This window comes from Manduca sexta, chromosome 21 (genome assembly GCF_014839805.1).
Source record: "Manduca sexta isolate Smith_Timp_Sample1 chromosome 21, JHU_Msex_v1.0, whole genome shotgun sequence".
NCBI lineage: Eukaryota > Metazoa > Arthropoda > Insecta > Lepidoptera > Sphingidae > Manduca > Manduca sexta.
Genome location: NC_051135.1, coordinates 6,878,077 through 6,901,552, shown reverse-complemented (window position 1 = coordinate 6,901,552; position 23,476 = coordinate 6,878,077). Strand labels below are relative to the sequence as shown.

The following is a 23,476-nucleotide window of genomic DNA, read 5'->3' as shown; positions in this document are numbered from 1 at the left end:
GTTTGTTTGGCAGCTCACCAACTAAGCAGTATTAAACGATCGTTATAGGATACTATTTAAATACTGCGACTCAAAAGGGGGGAGAATAGCACGGGACAGTAATGCTGGCTATTTTTATTAATAATATGAATTCTAAACTTTGTAATTTTTTTATATGTTTAGATATATGCTTGACACACAGATAGATAATGTTTTGGGTAACGTATTCTTCTTCTTTGTCTGTATCACTCTTAGAGCGGTCGTGATCATCACTTCAGGTGTTGATGGGAAGTTTCACAACACGCTGCGACTTCTCTGATGGCAGCCTTACTCGTGCATTCATGTAGTGATGATGAGCTATTTACTGGTACTTTTATCTGGTCAGTCCACCATAACATATAAGTTACATTTAATTACGGAAAAGTAAATACACCTTGTACTCTGGTTTTTCACGGGGTGGTGTTGCGAGCAGTCTTGTTATTTTTATGACCGAACCTACATAAAAATGATTGTTCAAACCACTATAAAATACCAAACGCTAAAGCTAGAAAGTTATAAAACGTGAATCAGTAGCTTTCTTTTTGGGCAAAATAATATAAACTTTTTGACCTTATTGGTCACTTATGAACAATGCTTACCTCAAAATTATTTCAACGCTAGTTATAATTAATATTATAAGGATTCAGGATAATATAACTAGCAACATTTCGTCACATCGTAACACCCCTTGTAATTTATGGAGATTAATTCCATTTCCCCAATATTAGGGTAGAACCCTACGAGTATGAAAACGCATATATAAGCTAGCTATAGCCTGTGTTGTAGGTTTAGTTTTTTGCTTTTTTTGAAAAAAGACTAATAAGTTAAAATATGCCAACTTGCAATACGTCAAGAAATAAATCTATTTCATTACTTTACATGTTGGTAGACAGTAACTTTGCTGTGCCCCTGGCGTTGCTGACGTCCATAGCGACAGTAACCAAAACCATCAGGAGGGCCGTTAAAAAATCTTAGTAGTACTTGATTATATTTTGTATGAATGTAAATCTAATATCTGTGTTTTTCTGCTTAGTGTCAGCCCGGAGTCTGGATTATGTGCCTGATATGGCGATAGGCTCGCCCCCTGTCACATCATGGGACGGAACACACCTGGCGAGAAGTGAATGCCCTGGTTGCGCCTCTGCGTTCCCCTTCGAGAATAAATTCCTGATGTGTGTGTGTTTATATCTCTCAAATAATAAAGGTTATGAAAAAAACTCAACACAATCAAGTACACATTTTATTATAAGCTTTAGTTTACAACTCTTAACAACATGGAGTTTCCATGAAACTTTTCCTTTTCAATACGGATAAATATTTACACTTAATGAAACGGATTGCTAACATGTTCGTTACACTTGCATGGGTACAATAAAGATGACTTCTTTGAAGTTGATGTTTCCGGTTTGACCATTACAAGAATTTTGGTATTAAATTAAAACTATGTACAGTTTATAAAATAATAATTAATACTAATTTTTACATGATAGAATACGTGTTATAAAAATGTTAAAATACTTACAAATAATATGAAAACACTACTTAAATGAATAATATAGTAAGAGCTAATAGACAAACAATATAAGAATGAAGATACATCGACAGCAGCGGAGATTTCAGTCTTTACCTCACTAGTATAAATGAAGAGAAACTTAAACTTGTCCATGAGTTAGTGCGTTTAAATCATAAATGTTCGGTTCTGGTAACTTTGAAAAGGAAATATCCGATTCTTTTGCGTTATCGACGAAAACTTGATCTTTTTTTCCAAGTTCGGTATCACATTCTTCGTCCTTAATACGCTCTGTTAATTTGTCGACAACTTTGTCCCAGAAGTTAGGCTCGCTCCATACAATGGATGTCCGAATATCTCGCTGGTCCTTTAGAAAAGCGTACACAGAATTCTCAGGGCCGCTGTCAACGAACACATGGATTGTATTATCCGCTTCCATCATGGCAGTGTGGATTTTTTTTATATCTACTTGACTGTATGTTGTTATCAAGTAATTTGGAGAAAAAACAACCAGAGTCTTATATTTGTAAATGTCTTTAACACATGTTGTGAAATTATTAATGAAACTTTCCGCGTTCTCAGAATTCTTAGTGGGGCTGGTGTGAATTTTTAGGTTCTTGTGAGTTCTCAAAACTGGCAATACTTCTTTAAGAACGAATTCTTCGTCAACGTCAGAATATTTTATTATTACATTAGTGTTCTCATGTTTGCTATCAGAACTATGTGTTAGGGCGAAGAACTTCTTCTTCAATGCATCGTTAATGCTTTTTCTGTGCATCAAGAATAAAATTATGATAAGCCCATACAACGTTCCCACTGTTGTAAGCAATGAGATCAGTATGATAAATTTCACATAGCAAATTTCGCCGGCCCATCTTGGACAATGTATTTCATCTATATCAGGAATCTAAAATAGAAAGGCAGTTTTAGTATTGTATTAAGATATAAAAGAATTAAGCACAATACCAAAAATTATAAAGTACCTTGGTTACAGGATGGCTCAGAAGGAAGTCCAGAAATAAATGGTTGCGACATTCACAGTTCATTGGATTTTGGCTTATCCACACCTCATGAAGGGGTTTCTTTACTAAAATTTCATAATCTTCGTCGCGTATCTCATCGCCCTAAAATGTCATCTTAATTAGAATCTATGTCTATTTAATTACAATAGACCTATAATTCAAATGACCTGAATCATAAATAAAGAATAATATAAATAAGTATTACATATCATAAATGAACTAACATTTTCCTTTATATGTTTAGAAAAAAGTACTATTAAATACATCAAGCAGTGTACAAAAACGATTCATACCCAAAGATGTGTAATACAGTTGCCACTGATATCCAGTTTTTCATGTCCGTTAGTCCACCAATCCTTCGAAGTAAATTTAAAACTATTGTGACTTAAATTAAGCAAATGCAGATTGTAAGTATGTTTGAACGGCGAGAATCTCTTCACTTCGCAAGTATTGTTTATTAGTTTCCGTTCCTCGAAGGTAAGTCTATTATAGGCGAATGATATTGACATCCTTTGTTTGTTATTACTGAATAAGTACGAGGAAATTGTTTCCAGATTGTTGTGTTCCATATTCAAGTATATTAAACTTAATAATGATGAGAACGTTTCTCTGAAATATAATCCAATATCGAATTAGATATTATGTAATAGAAATTGAATTAAATAAGGTTTCTACGAATTAGAGTAGGTACTGACCCGCTTATAATATCCAAAGAATTGTGGCTTAAATCCAGCCTTTCCAGCCGTACTAAAGAAGAAAACAGTTTGGGATCCAATTTCTTCAATCGGTTGAAACTCAAATCTAATTCCAACAAATTTATCTGATCGTTGAAAATGGGCTCTGGAAGCTTTTTTATATCATTGTAAGCTAGCGATATGTTTGTAACTTGAGATGAATTCGCGAATACATCGTATGGTACGTTTTCAATACCGCTTCTTTGAATGTATATCTGTTTCAATTTGGGAAGGTTCCCAAACAAATTCTTCGGTAAATCTCTGAGTTTCACGTCATTATTCAAAAATACTACCGTCTCCAGTTCGTAATTATTTTTAAACAAATTCTCTGGTAGCGATGAAAACTTGTTGGAAAATAATGTAAGTTTCTTTAATTTGTTGAGCGGCTTAAATATAGACGCTGGAAGTTCATTAAGTCCATTGGAGCTCAAGTCTAGTTCCTCAAGGACGTCTACGCCACTAAAAAGGTCCTTTGAAAACCAGGTGACGTTGCTTTGCCACAGGGAAAGTTTCCTCAGGAAAGATAAATGGGAAAATAAGTTTGAAGATATATTGGTCATGTGATTGTGACTAATCTCCAAAGTTTCCAACCTCTCCAAGGGCTTGAACAACTCCTCAGATAGATTAATACTATTAGATCTTATGTTCAGCCAAGTCAGTTTACTAATGTCCATAAAAAGATTATTCGGTAAATGAGTTACACCGTTGATAGATAAAAGTAACTTGGTTAGATCTTGTAGCCCTGAAAAATGTTTCCTATCAAAATATCCTGATAGGTTTCTTGCATTTTGAAATATTAGTGCCATTGTTTTTGATACTCCCATGTTGGTTAAAACATCCTTAAATGACGATTTCGGTAGAGGACAGTCTTTGAAACTGACTGATTTGAACGAGCTCAGGTTGTTGGCACATTTCGGTAATTTATTGTAGTCGAGACTCGTCGTATTCTCACATTTAATGTTGATGTATATTCCTGGTAGCAAATTTATCTTTACAATGTGACCTGAAAAGTCAAAACAATAGTTAAAAGCTAAACAACAATCTTTAAACTCGCGAAATTGTTTGGCCGAGGTATAAATCGATATCAATTACTAGCGTGACGGGACAATAAAAGTTTCCAGACGTGTGATTCCAGCGGAGGCTGACTTTTAGCTAAATGTAAAGGGCATTTGTATCGCGTGAACGTAAAGTGCACTCACCGTCGATGTTGCAATTGAGTTCGACGGCTAGCGTGCCGCCGCAAACGCAGTTAGGGTCACTCGGACACATCAGCTGCGCAGCGCAAATAATTTGTAATGCAAGCGCCGCGCTCACGACACGCATTAACTTTCGAGCCATCTCTAGGGTCTCCCCTTTCACCCAGAGCGTTTATTTCATCCACACCATTTATTTTATGTCCAAGTGTATTTTTGTAAATCCTTTAACCGTTTTCATCATTATACCTGCGAACAAAATAATTTTATAAAATGACAAAAATTTTAACAATCTGATGTACACTGAATGCATTCATTGACGTTTCGAGTTTCGGAATTGATTCCGCCATTCATAGTTTACAAGCAGCGTCAATAAAAAGCTCTGGCAGATAAATTGGTGCGTCGGCAAATATAATGGAACTGTCTGTGCGATAGCCAGTTATCTCGGCTCACCGCATTCGGGTATTATCGATTATAATAATTTTACAATTCCAATATTATTATAACGATACACATTTGATTTACTAGCACTGCTATATGTTTTAGCCGCAAATTAAACATTGTTTAAATTTGGTTTTGAAATGGTTAATTGTTTAGGTATAGCCACAGTTTGATTCAAATTATTTATAGTAGTATGGAATATAGATAGAATATGGAAAATAGTGATTATTGTAATCATCACTTGTATAAAAGTATTAATATTAGACAATTTTGTTATATAATAGCACTATGTATAGCAGTTTATGTCAAGGCATAAAATATATTTAACGTCAAGGAAACTTCAAGCTTTGCGACTAAAAATACGTACATAAGTTAATATGTAATGTTACGGAATACTTTAACATAGAATTAAGTTTTAGTGAATTCATTAATAACATAGAACTTGCAATAACTTTATATTATTACTAAAGTGAAACAACTATTACCAATTAAACTACATTGGATACTTAGAATAATCCTAACTTGGTTCGTTAACTAGTTTACTGCGTACTTTGTCCGCTTTGTATACCAAGTTATGATAATCTATACTAATATATAAAGCTAGAGAGTTTATTTGAATGCTCTTATCTTAGGAACTACTAAACTAAATTTGAATTTTTTTAAATATAGGAAACTCCATTACTACTCCTGAATGCTACTTTTCATCCCGAACAAGGAACTTTTATCCGAGATATGTTATTCTAGTTATAAATACAAAGTTTTTAAGCTAGTATATAAGCCACACGACATTATATGTTTATTTGTAAACATAATGATTATGTATAATATTATATGTCTTTTGTTTATTATAATGTGTCGCTATGAAATCGGTCCTTTAGCCCTTATTCTGAAGTCGTATAATCAACAACTATCTGACTTATCGGTTCCATAAAACACAACTATTATTGATATCAACTGCCATACACACACGTTGTACATCTGCCTACCCATTCACAGGCAAATCCCGTATAAGGATGCCTATAACAAGTAAGATTTTGCGTGACAACAGTATAATTTAAAGGCACATTGAGTTTATTAAGGGTTAATTCCGACCGAAACAACGCGCCGCGGCCACTACACTGACCGACAACCCAAAGTCCTGTTGTTACAATCTCCACAATAGGATTAGGTTAATCCTGCAACCCTGTCACGGTTTTGAAAGGGTGTTTTTTTAAAGGATAATGGATGCCTTTGTTTATTTTGTCGTTTTTATTGCTTTTTTCAACGCTCTCGACGCTGCTGAAATTCGCTGGATTGTCAATGACTGCGCGCTCGGAATTTATTTGAAAACGCTGTCTGTTACTAGTCAGCGTTTAAGGTATTTGGTATATTATGTGCTTTTTTAATTGTCAGATAAGGATTGTCGGACGGATGAGTGAAGTAATGATATTTAGTAAAGTATTGGCAAATTTTATATAGAACAATATAACAAAATTAGGCCGATTGTGGGTTCTATAATGATGTTTTAACTAATCCTATTCTGTTCATTCGACGAAATAAATTTAACCATAGGTTTCATACAACAATATTCTTTGGTGGTGGTATGGTATATATTGTCATCTGCTTGGATAGCGACCTCTGTAAAAATTATATTAATCCCGCTGTAGTAGTGGCATTCCGATATCAGCTTAACAATATCCAGTTTAAACAGACCGGCGAAATAATCATCTCTCGTCAGTCAATACACTAACTAGATCCCACTCCGCTTACAATCTCAGGCAGTGGGTTCAATTATGCGTGTCTGAATAAAAAATAAAACTGATGTCACTTACAATACGTATTGCAAACTCTTTAGACAAACAAATAAAAACAACTATTCTCTCAATAAGTATACAATGGAAGATTTTATTGTTAGACAATTTATTTCAAACAAGCGTAAACGTTTGAAGCATGTCTTGGTAGTTATTATTTGTATAGGGTGTTATTTTATTAATAAAATGAAACATTTCTAAATTTTGGTGTACAATGGGCTACTTTATCATCATCGGTCTCAGGTTGTTCACTGTTGAACATGGACCTCCCACAAAGATTTCCAGATCAATAGGTCGATCGGAAGCAGCCCGAATGCAGCCGACCTTGCGACTTTTATTAGGTCATCTGTCCACCTCGTGGGCGGAACTTTATCGCAAGAAACAATTCCTTCCAGACAACTTTTAAACCTAGCAGTATTTCGCGACAAAACAGGCTGTGTCTAGTGTGGGTAACAATCACTGTAAAAAAATCTGACTAGGGAAATTACTACTACTAGGTATGCATGGGAATATAGATCCAACACGTAGTATATTAATATAATTGGGTTGTTTACTTATGGAGGAAATACAGGTAAAGACAGCGCACGCGAGGTGTAAGGACAGAGTTGCAGAGTTATTATTTTATAATAGATATTATATTTCGAAATAAAACTTTTTTTTAATTTAATGACCATTATTTTCTGTCGACGCTTCGAAGACTGCAGCCTTTATGTTCACGGGGCGAAATGAGTAGAACGAAAAGTCAAAGTTACAATATCAGCCTACATTTTACAATTATACAGAAAACCGCTATAAAATCCAAAAACTAGTTTTATTTCGATTTCTAATATTCGCGTAAACATAATAAACATTACAGACTGTAATGTATTAATGTAATAATTTACAGTTATTATATTTTGTAAAGAATGAATATTATTTGAATATAGATTTAACGCTATACATAGTCCGCTAGGATTTACAATCCAGTGCTGAATTTAAGACCCGTTTATTTTATAGCCAATAAAATAAGGATTCTATCTGATTCAGATGTTAGTTTACGACCATCCTTGTTTGTACCATTATTTTATTTACGGTAGTTATCCTTATGTAAAATCGTATTTCAATAATTAATACGTAATACACGCAATCATACGCCATCTCTAAAGAAATCTCAGGTATTTTTAAATTCGAAAAATACACAATATTCGATTGCATGATCTTAGAGATCAATCCACGTATATATTTTTTTTACACTCTTGTTTCTTTATGAATAACAACCAAAACTGCATCGAAATATATGTTGGTACTAAAATTACAATAAAATAATCCTATGGTCATCAGAGTACTCCCTTCGGACTTCCATAAAAGCACTCGGCAATATAATTTAGTACTTCCAGTTATGAGGGTCATATTTTCCTGAATCGCGACAGCTTCCCTGACAGTCCCCTAATGTGTATAGATAATACAAATAATGCGTCAAACAATATTTAAAATGCAAACGTTTTTGTGAGAGTATATGTAAAGAATTACAATATTCTTTATTTGAAATAATATTTTTTTTAGTAATACAATTTTGATATATTGGTATTTGCAGTATTTGTATTTACAAAGAAACGAAATAAATATTTATTGCTGGCATTGAATCACTAAATAAAAAACAATAAAAACATTTATATACAAATAAGTATTTTAGTTTCTAAAGATTACAATAAAAAAAAACAATTATCGGCAACGGCAGCTCCTATTCAGCTAGATGCTGCCATACCACGTTAGTAGTACTGCAGCGCTGATTTTCGATGAGAGGCCCAAGTGACGTCCAAACGCATATTCGGTTATACTGTATACATGTATATTTATACCATCATCGATATACAGGCTTATTTTGACATTGTGTTACTAAATTAAACTAGATACTCGTCTTCACCTTTGCTGGCATTGTGCCAAAAATCATCAAATGACGAATGTTTTACCAAAAATCCTGGTTTTATTTTTCTCATTTTTTGATGATTTTGTAGTTTAACGTGAATATGGCGTGGGCGTGGCTGGCAGGTCTATCAAGTATTTTGTTAATAAATTGTTCAATATTCATTATAAATTCCCTACGAATGCGTGATGAAAACAAAATATTTATTTTCGGTTGCCAATGCTGCTGCACGCGCTGCTCTGAGCTGTGGCCGGGTCCTTAGAGTAGTAGTAGTGGAATTAGGGTAAAATTAAAATTACTTTTTACATATGTTTATTTTGTTCTAAAGTTACTTTTTTATTTTACATCTACGGATCAAGTAACTTATTGTAAAGTGTTAATTCTTAGTAGATAACTATTTGGTATCATTAAGTAACGAAATGTCAAAATGACCCTGTATATGTATATCATCTTTTGCTCCCAGTTTCGCCTCTATGGATCTATTCGTTTGTGACATATAAAGTAGCCTTACACGCTTTTGTACTTTATTGTGTTATAACACGTTTTATAACTTTTATTTCAAGTCATGAAACAAATGCTAAATATACTTTGCTAGTAATTTGGCCTTTACAAATAAGCTATTAAGGGTAATTTTCGTGTAGAACTGCACGGCATACTGTTTAAATATTCAAGATACCAATTCAGGCTTACAGGCTTTCCGACTTGATTTAATAATAGTTCCAATTTGTCAACAGTTATGTGTCGACTTAGGGCCTGTTTCACTATTTTTAGGTAATTTTATTTGACACATTGTATTTAACAGCTAATGTAAATAGTATTCATTTTATTAGTATTTATTTAAGACCATAGAGTAGAATGTGACTTTTGTAGGTTGTTTTATAGGTTTATGTGACGAGTACCATTTACTCAGAAATTGTGAAATAGTCCCTTAGAGTCAATACATCGATGATGGTTGATGTATTTACTATTACTAAACTAAGAATGAGTTTATGCCTAAATACCAGTAGCGTAAGGTCCACAAACCGACTCTCGGTGGCTTCCCTTTCGTAATTTATGTAAAATTTAATCATCATTAGAACGATTTGCAATCCGCAATAATGGCTATTAGTACCTATATGTTGTATCGGGTTTCCTTACAAAAATTTCACCCTTCGCCACTGCTAAGTATATTGTTAATATCCCTTATTATTACCAACCGATGTAATCAGATTAAAACATAAAGAAAAGGCAAAATATTGTAACGAACCCCGTGGGAAAGGTGGCACAAGATTAAAAGACAAATGGCGCCTGAACAAAAACGAAATTGTTTTTTGCAATAAAATTTTCCTCGTATCGAAGTAAACATCTGATAAAAGGTGAAATCGAATTTACCCTTGGACATTTAATTTGTGAGTTTCTTTGACTCTGACGGACATAGAGTGTAGAAGCGTAAACTCAATTTACCATAAATAAGTTAGACGTCGTGTTTCGTTTATTTAAGTTGGACAGTCAACATAGCCTAACACTAATATATGGTAAATGTACACGAGAAACGTAATAATTATCTGAGGATTTTAATTAAAACTGGATTCTTCTTTAGTTGACTAGTCATGTTAATAAAATGTATAGTTAAATACATTTTTTTTTTTATTATAACTTAATCTTGACGCAATTTTTGTACGCGATATTACATTAATCAATAAATAGGTCACATTTATATTAGTTAGGTCAGGGGGCCCTATACCGTCTACAGGGGCATATATACATCTTTTTCAATCACGGGCGCTCTAATCGAAGGACAGTTTTGGTGGCCATGTAGGTAAATAAGGGATTTCTTGACACTTTTACCTATACGAGTATCGAAACTGTTCTGAGAGTAGAACGCCCGTAATTGCAAAAAGACGGATTCGCTCCTATAGAGGGAATAAGGACCCCTGACCTTATTATCTTCAAATAACTTCGAAGAAAGTGTTTTGATACGTTACACACTTCTAGCAAATAGCATTACATTAATAAATAAATATGTTAAAATTTTAAAATAGAATCATTGAATATACTTGTAACGTGTTACTGTACCGTATATTACAATTATTGTTACCAACAAACCGAGACTATCCATTAAAAATATTTTTGATATCCCAAACTCAATAACTCCAAAATGGCCGAACGTCATTACACTTCGCGACAGATAAAATATATTCATATACATTTCCAATATGGCCACAGAGATCGGAGGCGGGTCGCACATGCTACTGGCGTTCAAGATAAATGGCCAACTGCATTACACCAAACTTTTTTATTAAACTAACTTACCAAAATGACGTAGTGCTAAAGTTATACGGGTTTACGTAACATGTGCTTATTTTTGGCTATTAGGAAATAAAAAAATAAATAATGTAATATATATGTTAACTTAAAGATATTAATAAAATAGTTTTAGGTTGCGAATATAGCTGTTAAAACAATGAGCGCATCCCATATTATCAAGAATACAACGATGATAGTATTTTAAAATATATAATATGCTTCTAAATAAAGAATGAAATGGTTACAAGCCTTAGGTATTATATATAATTGTTGGGTTATGACTACATTTGAATAAAATTTAGTAAGATTTCTTGAATATACATTTATTACTTGTTACTCTAAACGAACTGTTCAATACATATTTTGACACACGGAAGACAACAACGCTACTCGGCGGATATCAAAAGAAACAATACATGTTTACGAGGACACCTTTAAATATACTATATATATAAAATACGTTGAAATTAAACTAATTTTCGGATTCTATCGCGGTGTTAGTATTTTATTTTCTCCCGAAGTTTCGAAGACTTTGCAGCCTTCATGGTCCCCCCCGTGACCATATACTAACACCGCGATAGAATCCGAAAATTAGTTTAATTTCAATGTCTAACATTCGCGTAAACATAAGAAATTATTATAAAATACGTTTCCAAAAACATTATCCAACGTTTAAATTTATCTTTATTCAACAATAAAAAATACCACATAAATTAATCCATATAAACAAAACGTAACCTTTTCGATAAAGATATCGAGATATGATACTACGGCCAGTTAATTCAACCTTATTCACGACAAACAACAATCAACTGTCATCCAATGTAATAAGCTTCAAATTCACAACAACGTATATGATACTATTCGGTGCCCGGGAATTAACCGGTATCAGGTGTTGTGTAGTCGTAAGCTAGTCGGATTTAAGGCTTCACATTCCAGGTGTTGCATTACTGCTTAGAACCGACACAATTAGAGCTCTCGGAAAATTGGTGTTATTTATGACGGTGGGTCAGTTTCTTTGCCATAATGAGGTGTTGGAATTATATCCACCTTTTTCTGCGAAAAATGAACGTAAAATAAAAATGAAAGTGGAATATAAACGTCTCAAAGTATATTTTACACACCGTTTGTTAAGGTTTTTATGTTTGGAATTTTAGAATAAAAATGTTAAATGTGGTTGTAAAATTTTCTGTAGGGTCTAAATCCTTTTATCGTTATGAAAATAGGCTGTGTTAAGTGTTCTGCTTTTAGATGTTAATATATTTCTTACTGTTTTGTAACTGATAATAAAATTATTATAAATGAGGGCTGGTCTAATGAATGTGGCATATCAAACACGACACGAAGGTGTGTGTCGTTTTATTATGATGTCTGTGATTGGTCGAAAGACCAACGCGTGAGTCACATGTTTATCTCTCGACCAATCGCAATGAAACGACACGGAATCTCGTCTCATGTTTTTTGTATTCATAGTTTGTACTACTGTCCATGATAAACAGCAGTGCCATTGCATTATTTGACTGTAACCTTGGAGTAAAGCAAAAGGAGATAGGGTTTAGATGGAATATAGATTTTCGGTACACACACGAATCACATGAATAGTAAAACTAAACTGTTAATTAATTTAGAGTTTAATGTGTACAAAATTATTGTTAAATTTTATAATTCCACTAACATGTTACAAATAACCCTTCCTATTCATGACATACATATGAAAAAAATATATATAACTCCCTCTAGAAATTTAGAAAAATAATTGCACTGAAATAATTTGTCCATATGTACTACATATCCCTCACATATTATGAAATAAAGTCCCCACCGTTCTGTCTGTTTCTATGCAATAAACTCAAAAACTCTCTAACAGTTTTAATAAAATTTAAAATTGAGATATTTTAAGAAACTAGAAAGGATATAAGCTGTGTATTTATTGGATTTTTCCCAGAATATCCCGAAAAAACTATTTCACACGAACGAAGTCGCAAACATAAACTAGTATTCTATAATACTAGGGTGTGTAACTAAAACGTCTATTCAAATATGTGTCGAAGGATATTTAACGCAAGTGTAATTCCTTCTAATACGTACTTTCATACTTTACACTATGATTACTCAAATAACACTGCAATTATTTAAAGTGTGATAGTTTGGGTTGTGACGTATTATTATCCACACTCGACAATTATTCTAAGAGACTATGTCACAGATTAATGTGAATTTTATTTAACAGTTATAGTTTATACAATAATTGTATTGTAAATAGTACTTATTTTACTACCATTTATTTGAAAGCATATATTAGAGTGTGAGTTTCGTGTGTTTTCAGCTTTACAATTATGTGACGACTAGAATTTACTCAAATGTGAAACAGGCCCTAAGTGTATGGAACTTTAGACATTTACCAATAACTTGAATTTATAGTAACAGTAAAGAGACATAAAGGAAATACGTTTTTGTGATATCATAAAATATTCTTTTATTTTTATAAAAGAATCAATGTGTGATACCTAACCTACCTAAAACCGACTACAATAAGATTTTTTTTCACAAAATACATTCCAATCTTTTTGTACAATCTAAAGCGAGAATTACAAAAGGGCACGTGCTCGCTGTCGTCTGAATACCAAAAGAATCATCAATTGTTCTTCAGAGTAAAGATGGACTCTACAAAATCCCTTAATCATATCACCATAAAGTACATATTACAGTAAAAGAACCCTATCTAAAGTCACGTGAACGTAATAATGACAAAATCTCCAACACATGATATCCAGTTTTCATAGGGAGACAAAAACAATATAACTCTATCTACCCACGACCTTATGGAGAAGGCACAGGTGCGGACCCATTACGACATTGGGTTTTCCCTTCGCGTGTCAGAGGGGAGACATTGACAAGTCAAAAATCCCATATGAGACATGCTATAAAAACACACACAAGTATAGCTAATCTGTAAATTGAGCCCTTGGGAACTATTACGTTATGATTTTAAATAATATTTACGAGTAGTTCTAAGCTCTAAATCAGAGGTTCCCAAACTTTTTTGTCTCATAGACCCCTAAATTTGGTGGTTCCGGTGATTTTTTATTTAGGTTTTGCAGAGAATTATTTTTTATTGCTTTGAATGACGTGACAAGCTTGCCGTTCGTCTGATGGTAAGTGAAACGAAACCCATAAACAGTAAAAACACCATCCAGCACCTAGAATTACAAAGTATTGTTTGGTATTCTACTGTTCTCGCCATCCTGTGACATGACATGAAGTCTTATTATGTCAAGTAGTTACATTCCCTACAATGTCCTTCAAACCGGAACACAACAGTGACTACATAATGCTGCTTGGCGGCAGAAATAGACATTGCGTTGGTACCTACCCAGGCCGACTCTCACATATAAGAGACCTGCCAACAGTAAAATGTGCACAACTACCGCCCAACCATCACGTGGCGTTCGGAGGGTTATGTCGGGTCACCGTGCGTTTTACGAAATCTATTAATATTATCTGCCTACATTGATAAGTGAATTCAAGCCTACATATAAGTACTTTACTATCAAACCAGATACATTTTCGTAGACCCTCACTTATGAATTGGTGACTCCCATTTTGGTCACGTTAATGTAGACCACCGTCAAGTCTCCCGTGGACCCTTGGAGGTCCACCTGTACCACTTTGGGAATCAATGCTCAAAATTATAATAAAAGATCAGTAAAGAACAAAGCATTACACAAACGACGCAATCATACATAAAAACACTAAAGTACTGTCGACATAAAAAATCCATTAACACTTACAGTAAACGATCGTAATAATTCTTAATTTTTTTGTATTACTCTTATTTATATCATTTTAACGCCGTCGTATTTTGTGTTATGTCCCCTAATGAGATAAGGATGGAACAGTACTGCGATCCGTCTCTGATGTAATCTAATGTAATTTTTCTGGCTCTAAAGATAATTGGATGAAGGTTATGGCGTACTTTTATTCGTATTGTTAAGTAGAATGCGGGCTTTAATGGCATTTCTAGTAATAAAGGTTCTGTGGGAGTCTTCTTTGGTGGGTAAAGTGGTTTCTGCAGTAGAATGGTTTAAATTTTAGTCTAAGAACTTTGTTTTATTTTAGTTAATCATTCGAGCGGTCAATCAGGTCAGTTGATACTAAAAGTGATTAAACGCCGATGAAAATAACTTTCGATATTGGAACAGATAGAAATACTAGTAAACAATCCGTGATATTAAATAGGGTGCATTTTCTTTTTATAACAATATACATTAATTTATATTTCTCCCGAATTACAATGTTTTAACCCTAATAGTTTCTTTATTACATGGAAGCAGTTTTCAACTGACTTTGCAACATGTAAGTATTGTTTATTATTTTTAAGGCATTCGTTATGGCAAATTTTGAGTTTAAAAAAAAAAGAAAAATTATCGTAATATTCTATTAATATGTATTACTACATTTTTTTTATTTATATCCGTGCTTAATTTAATTTTTATATTTTGAATAAACAAATGGAATACATATTATATAAAATTATAATTTAATAATTCTCTATTCTGAACATCTGCAAACGAGAATAATTATGAGTAAAATGAAACATTGATACATTTGATCCTGATTGAGTATATTGAAATTGCAAGATCAAAGCAACAATTATATCTGTGATACTTAAATATTATATTATTTTAATGTTGATATATATTATACTCCTAATTAAATCAACACATTTAAAGAATATTAATTCACGAATTTCACAAAATCGCATTGAAAACTTCACTAGGCAGTTTAGGGATCGACAAACTACTTTGCTCTTTATCCGTAAACGATAAAGTATTTTTTTTCAAACTAATATTTTTTATAAAATACTTCAAAAAGGACGTCAAGCTGACCCTAAATTAAAGCGGAAAAAAGGGGAGATATTCATATGCTTAGGGACAAAAGGGCTTACCATAAGGTTAACGACCTTCTTGCTATTCAGTCTAGTAAAATATGTTATATAAATGTCAAACTACATGTCCATTTAGCAAATTATATTTGGGTCACTCAAAAGCTAGTGTGTTGTTGTTTATAACCTTTAATATGCTGTACAGCTATTATCAGCCAAGCGTATGGATCCATGTCACGCAAAGTTATAATGTATATTTTATACAACGCAGTCAAAAGAAAAAAAATGTGATTGAAATCGTTTTAAGGTCTATCAATAACAATGAATGAGGAATAATTATTCCGGTCTGTTATAACACATAGATCCCGGAGCGCGAAACACTTATATTGGCCACTATGGCGGGTTTTAGCTTGTATACAGTGGTCGCTATCTGGGCGGATGTAAAATATATCCTACTACCAGCAAAACTATCAAGCTGCCTTCTAAAATTCGATGAAATATTAATCGTACTGAAATGTATGTCCCGACGGCAGCAATCCATCAAGGGATTACTAACTCATGACACGTTTGCCCTTCTGTTATTGTTACCCCACTACATGAAATAAGGCGTTTTAGTTGTTGAAAACTCTTCAAAGTTTTGTCTTGAAATAAAATTTAATGTTAATTTTAATTTTTTTATAATTATCCTTGCTTATTTTAACATAAAAATCTTATTCAATTTTATTATATAATACATTTTTTTTAAATAACGAGATTGAAAATACAAAACATCAACTAAACGATTTTTAAATTATTAACATAGAATTGTAGTTATAATAATAAAATACCAATTTTAAATTTATGAATGACCAAGAACAATAAAGTTTCAATAAATCGATACACAACTTCTAATAATATTTTAGTAGATATAATACCAAACGCAAAATAGTGACCAATACTGAACCGTCAATAAATAACCAATTTCCACGCTCATCACGTAGTTAAGAATCTAAAATTGCAGCGATGAGAACTTTTGGAGAAACCACTTCGGAAATAATTCCCCCACAAACCGAATCAAGAAGCAAAGTTATTTCAGATGTGCCTTCATTGTAGTCGGTTTCTACCACTACGTATTTTCGTAGACCGAGATCTAAGTAAAGCTTCTTCGAACTAAAGCGTTTTAATTAATGAAGAACCTACTGTTATTACACAACTATAATCCTTTCATGAAGTAATGTCTGAAGAAAGAAAATAAAGGAAAACATTGTAGCCAGTGTAACTAATAGACATAATAAGACTTAACATCTCTCAGGATGGCAAGCGCAGTGGAATACCAAACAATACTTTGTAATTCAAGGTATTGAATGTTGTTTCTACTGTTTATGGGCGGTCGTATCGCTTACCATCAGATGAACGGCAAGCTCGTCTCGTCATTCACAGAAAAAAAAGATAAATACGATCCTAAGTTCTTAATGATGAATGAAACATTTAAGAAAAATCACAAAGTGTTAATAGCAACCTTTCTAAATAAAATATTTCGTCACATTTTAAATCATAACATAATTAGCTTAAAGTCTATGTATCACATTTCTGTTCACAAATACATGGAAAAACTACACCAAGTCATTAGTGACGACAATAACAACACAAGTATTCATTAAAACAATGCAGGCGTATATTTTACAATAGAAAACCGTCGGAAACCTTGTTAGCACATGCAAACCAGAAAACATGAAAAAATTCATTGTATAATGAGAATTGACGCACGTAGAGCCAATGTTTGCAAAGGCTGTGTTAATTAAATGAAGTGCTCATGTGTTCTGTCTCCAGAGAAATGGGTGAAAGGCGACAAACAGACAATTCTGCGACCAGGATCTGTTTCAATGTGTGTTGCCAGGATTAAGAGATCTTTCAAGTATGATAGTTTATTGTCTTGCCTGGATAAATAGATCTTTGTGCATAAGTATGAGACCATTATATAGTTTTAAAACATAAATATTAGGGGTCAATAAACAGTTCAATTTACTTTTTAAAACAGTTTTTATATTGGCATATGAAATTGAATGAGTCGTAAATTCGTAATCTAAATTCGTACAAAATAATGTAACGCATATTTTGAGTTGAAAGGCATCGCCACACAACATAAGCTTTTAAACAAACAAAAGGAACAACATAAGGACTAAATTCTTTCCGTATTGAGAGCTTTTCAAATTTCAGTGCAAAATGCTGAATACAAAATGCACAATGGCGAAAGAATGCGAGAAAAGATTTCTTGCTACGATTGCTTGATGAGCCTAAGTATAACAAAAAAGCTCATTTAGTTCGAGCTAATGAGCTCTATTTCAGGTATAGTAACAAAAAAACTTACGGAAATTGTATATACGTAATATATCAGCTACTAAACATCTTCTGCCTTCGTGCTCAAAATTTTTTCCCTAAAACCAACACTATTAAAATGATTTTTCGAAAACCAAAGGACGTGGTGTACGATTGAAACAACGAAACACGATTAATCTTGCCAAGTGACGTTACTCTGGGTTTCTCCTCCTGTATTGAATCAATAATTGACGTAAAAACGAGAACAAGAAACCTAACTTCAATGCTTTTAGCACTAATTCGACTTTAACTAACACTTTGCCATTAATAGTATTTTTCTGAGAGCCGATTTACAAATTTAGAATTTTCTCAACTACACTAAATATAACTGTTAAGATGGCAACAAATAAAATAAATAATAATAAAACATTTATGAAAAATATTAATTATTAATATTAAAAAATAATCCACCCGTTATTATCTTCGTGAGCCTTTAATGTCTTATCAAAACAACCGTCTTATTAAATTTTACTTACCTGTTGCGATGCAGATGATCCAAACACCAACTAAATTACCTTAACTAATTAAACACCAATTTACTACAATTATTATATAAATTATATATAAGTATACCTATAATTAATTGTTAACAGTTCAGATGCTGTAGGTTAACGACTACGGTAAATCACGGCGCGTAGAACCCAGCTCTACGAGAGCTACGACGCAACTGCCGCGCTACGCCGCCGGTAGCTACGGTTGCGAGAAGCGACTGCAAATAAAGACAGACGAACTCCTCCGGCAAGAGACGGAAACAGCCGAACGCCATACAAAGTCATTTAAGGCTGGACATAAACTGGCTTACTTTTTATAGCTGTAGTTTTAATCGCGAGATTATACACGTTAATAAATTCTTAGTAACTGCTATAGTTCTTGATTAAATTAAACAAGGAGTTTTGTAAAGTATTTCAATTAATTCCGTAGTTTTGAACCGAAATATTAAGATTTTATCATTCGTTTATTATCCATAGTGAAATTACGAATTTCGTTTTATTTTCATGTTACTTTTATGACTGCGACCAAAACCGATTTAAGTAGTACTTATGGTAAAAAGTCTGTGCTACTTTTATATTTTATAATCCAAGTCTTACCCTTACAATAATATATTGAATAATTCCATGTAATTTATAATTACAATACATTTGTAAATATAAATTACATTAGGATTATCTCTACCATCGGTAACTACAATGTCTTAAGAACATAATAATATTCTTTTGTAAGGAATAATATATGGAAGTTCTGGAAAACTATCCTGTTCCTCGTGATACCAGGCTTTATTTTATTTTAATTTAACTCCGCATTAAACTTCATACGAGTCTTTTTAAGTAATCACAATTGCTGGAAACAAGTTATATTCAAAACTGTTTCAAAATACCTTCATACTTTGTTTTATTATTTTGTCAGCCAATCTCATAACTCACCTGTACTAAAAGTGGCGCCGGCTAACCCGTCCACAATTTGACGAGACGTACAAAATAAAACAACGTGGCCACTCATACCCATATCACCCTTTATGCCGTTTGTCTACGCTTCCAGCAATAATCTGCCGCAGTGTTTGCTCGCACTCATTATGTTTCAGTTGATGTGGCATGTTTCGTTTATGTAGTTCCTGGGGCCTTATTCTCTATCCCGCACGTTATTTTGACAGTGCGTAACAAGCACGTAACACAACCCATCATGTTTAGTACTATAGAAATTTGGCTTACAGAATACCATTCCACGCACATTTCTCGAAGATAACATGACACAACCGCGTTACGCGTTTACACTATCATACAGAATAAGGGCCCTGGTTTGTATGTTTCGTATGTTCCTATTTCAAAATGTTAATTTGTTCGAAATTTGAATTGACTAAAACTTTTATGAAAAATCACTGATTATTAAACCTTTATTCCAATGCAATGTGGGTCACAATACAGTTTTCGAGCAAGTTTCAAGATTTAGCCCAGTTTTATGGTTGTCAACCTCTTCTATGAAATTCATTTTGGCAAATCGTGTTGGGTCTGACTATATAAGTTGTTCCCAAAAACCGAATCCAGGATCCCTTACTTCATAATCCATGTACCAAGGAGCTGACTGTAACTTCTAAAAACTAAGAATTCCTTAAGAGCGTAAACAAGGAAATGTGATAGAAACTTTGCTGATTCTCCGATTGATTAAGTACGCGAAATCGTATAGTTCTCTCTCGTGTAGGAGTTTACCCATTACGTCTACGTTATAAATGAATATTGACGTTCCCTATTACGCATTAGGGTTGAAAATAGACTATTTATCCGACCAATTACATTTTGTTGTGGTTTTGTGGGCACTAATTGCTAGATAGCAATCCGTGACTTCTTCCTGTATAACTAATAACATCGATTGACTTTGTTATTTTGGTCCTATTTAAATACTAGTGGCAAAGGATTCACATAACCTGATTCCCGCCGGCTTACTTTTCATAACTTATATAAAATCGAATTTTAAAAAGTACCTTATTTATCACACAGGCGAACAAAGATGTACTTATGATGAGTCAAGGTACATGAGAGTATTTAATTATTACCCAAATTAAATCGTTTACATAACTATAGACAAAATGTTACACCATGGAGTATGAAATTTATCACAATTAAAGTTTATATAAAAACGAAGTGCAGAAAGCTGATTTTTATATAATATGCATTAGAAATACGTTAAACTAATAAAAAAACTTACACATTAAACATGGGTTTGAAACATATATACTTTTTTATAGTTAAAATTAGTGATCAATTTGAGAAAAGATTAATATTATTTGTTTCTAATATATTTAGTCTTACTGAATGTCAAGTATTATTGTAATGTAAAACATTTATATTAAAATGTAAAGAAAAAGCGTTATAATCTATTTAAAGCGCATTACACCCTCGCAGAAGTGTAAGATTTGGCTTGATTAAAGTTCATATAGGGGAGTATGGAAAAAAAAAATTATTGTAATATATTTGTTAAAATATAATAAATTAGGCGGTCGAATATCGACCACTGGACTACCACTACTTTATAGAACTGATCAACAAAAAGTAGAGTTAGAATATTCTACAGCAAAATGTGACTTAGCTTACTAATATTTCTTGTTGGTGATCGGAAATATTTTATATCCAACCGGAAAGCGACCACCGTACACAAGATACTAAAATCCACCATAATAGGCTATGTAAGTGTGTCGCGTTCCGATATCAGCCTATATATATCCGGTTCCAACAGGCCGACATAATTGTGTCGAGGAGTAATCATCTCCCGTCAGTCGACATTTTCTTGGGCCATTGTCACCATGACAGCATAAAATAAAAATTATAATAATAATAACCACTATTAATAACCTAGATTAATTATTCAAATGCGCTTCAAAAATTCAATATTAGAAGCGCAATATAATGCTTCCATTCTTCAAATATCTGAAATCTACACAAAGAAGCGAATCATCAGAGGACATTTTACAATTCAGAGCCCAAAATCCCTGCAATCTTGAGTCAGAACTTGTCCCAAGAATTCTCATTAAATGTTATCAAATTCGCACATCGGCAACACAACGATCACAAAACGATAAAACAAAGACTAAATACGTCGTTATATTTTGTGTCCCGTCAGATTTGGCCGGTCGTTTTTTTGTACGAGTCGATTCTTTTATGACGCGAGCGTTTGTTTATGTTATTCAGCTACGAATTTGTTTCGATTTTAGGACCTTTGATTAGTATTGGTGGAATGTTTTTATTTAATATTCATGATAGAAACAGTTAATGTCGTCTACTTTTTATTTCAGGGGAATATTAACTAACTTTATTGTTATCTGCCAAAAACAACAGTTTTTACAATAAGTTCATGTTATACAATATTACTAATACCCTAATAGGTAATATTTAACTATAATAACATGTAACACTGAAGAGTTTGTTTTAGCGCGGTTGTCTCAGGAACTACGAAACCAATACTGAAAAAATTACACTAATAGGAAGCTGCATTACTCCCAAGTGCCATATACATTTTTACCGGAGATTTTTTTTTATAAGCAGGCAAAAGCTATTTGTATATAATCTGAGATTAAATTTTGTATCATTTGTATCTTGATTGTCTAATGTGTAATTGTAAATTTAATTTGTATTATAAAATGGATATTAATAGAATGAAACGTGAATAAAATTTTAAACAAGATATTTGCGATAAATAACTATATAATACTTGAATAAAGTTGAAGTTAAACAACGTTGTTGCGAGAAATGTCCGTTGACGAAAACAAATGTTACTCCAAACAACAGACAGTTCTTGGAACCTGCACTAAGCAAAGGTTTACGGATACTATTCTATATTATACATTCGTACATCTACGTGCAATACCGATTGTTGGGAATGGCCGGGATTTCGATAATCTGTTTTTGCTCCCGCGAATCCTCCCTAACAGATCGTGGGCTACTATAAATCATTTTCGAATGTTTTGCGGTTTTATGTGGATATTCACGACGGCTCGGTTTATCTTGTTTCGATTGAGGATTCGATTGTGAGCTGGTATTCGAATATTGTGATTTATTGCTGTAAAATATTGCACCCTATCGCATCTAATACAAAACACCGATAATGGCTTGTAGCGAATATATTTTAAATTTATCTGAATGTATCGATATGATCTAATCGGATTTATTTGAAAATTTATTGCTTTATAAATTAGTAACTCGAATACTGACTTTATTGGATCGTGAACTAATTAATGTAAATAACTTAACCGGTATTCATATTACGAGGTAAAGACGAAAAGGTAAAGTATAAAGCAAAATAATTATGTACAAATCTTATAATCTTTAAATTATACTACCTACCTAGTTTATTATAAAACAGATAAAGTGCATTCATGAGGATAATAGGGCTTATTTCTTACGTATTAAGGACTTCATTTGTAAAAAATATTTATTTTTCTAAGAATGCTAATGGGTTATGAAAATGTCTCTAACAGCGTAAAAATGCATTTCGCGATTACACAAAGTAAGAAACGATACAATTGCCTCAAAGTATTTTCCAAACAACTTACTTATTGATAAAACTTTGATAGGTTCAAAATTAGGTCTGTATATTTCAGATAGAAAAAGTCCACTTCCTGAAATTCCTAATTAAGTCTACATGGATGCTTACATGAAGTGTTACCCCTTAAATAGATTCCACGAGGCTCATTTTGGGAGCAGTTAATTAGTCCAATAACTTTGAAAACCGGTTACAAGTGAGTTGTAAGTTTTCAATCTCGTTAACCACAACTGTATTTTTACCATGGATAGTGTTGTAATAATATGACAAGGTTCAGTTGACATCTGATTTATTTTTAATTTATTATAATG

General features: G+C 32.8%; 1 protein-coding gene across 1 annotated transcript; it reads right to left on the bottom strand.

Moving 5' to 3' along the window:
- Nucleotides 1-1,242: 1,242 nt before the first annotated feature.
- Nucleotides 1,243-18,810, bottom strand: LOC115444300 (protein toll). Its single transcript, XM_037441181.1, has 6 exons — nt 18,614-18,810; nt 4,484-4,726; nt 3,246-4,287; nt 2,844-3,159; nt 2,512-2,652; nt 1,243-2,435 (listed from the first exon to the last, which is right to left on the bottom strand). Exons 2-6 carry the CDS (start codon nt 4,620-4,622, stop codon nt 1,671-1,673), a joined length of 2,403 nt encoding a protein of 800 aa, XP_037297078.1. The 5' UTR covers nt 4,623-4,726; nt 18,614-18,810; the 3' UTR covers nt 1,243-1,670.
- Between the last annotated feature and the right edge of the window lie 4,666 nt (nt 18,811-23,476).

What these genes read in the sequence shown, in the direction of transcription:
- LOC115444300 (XM_037441181.1), bottom strand. Translation starts at nt 4,622, where the DNA reads ATGGCTCGAAAGTTAATGCGTGTCGTGAGCGCGGCGCTTGCATTACAA. An exon ending in ACTCAATTGCAACATCGACG is followed by an intron (nt 4,288 to 4,483) that starts GTGAGTGCACTT and finishes TTGACTTTTCAG; the next exon opens with GTCACATTGTAAAGATAAAT. An exon ending in TCTTTGGATATTATAAGCGG is followed by an intron (nt 3,160 to 3,245) that starts GTCAGTACCTAC and finishes ATTATATTTCAG; the next exon opens with AGAAACGTTCTCATCATTAT.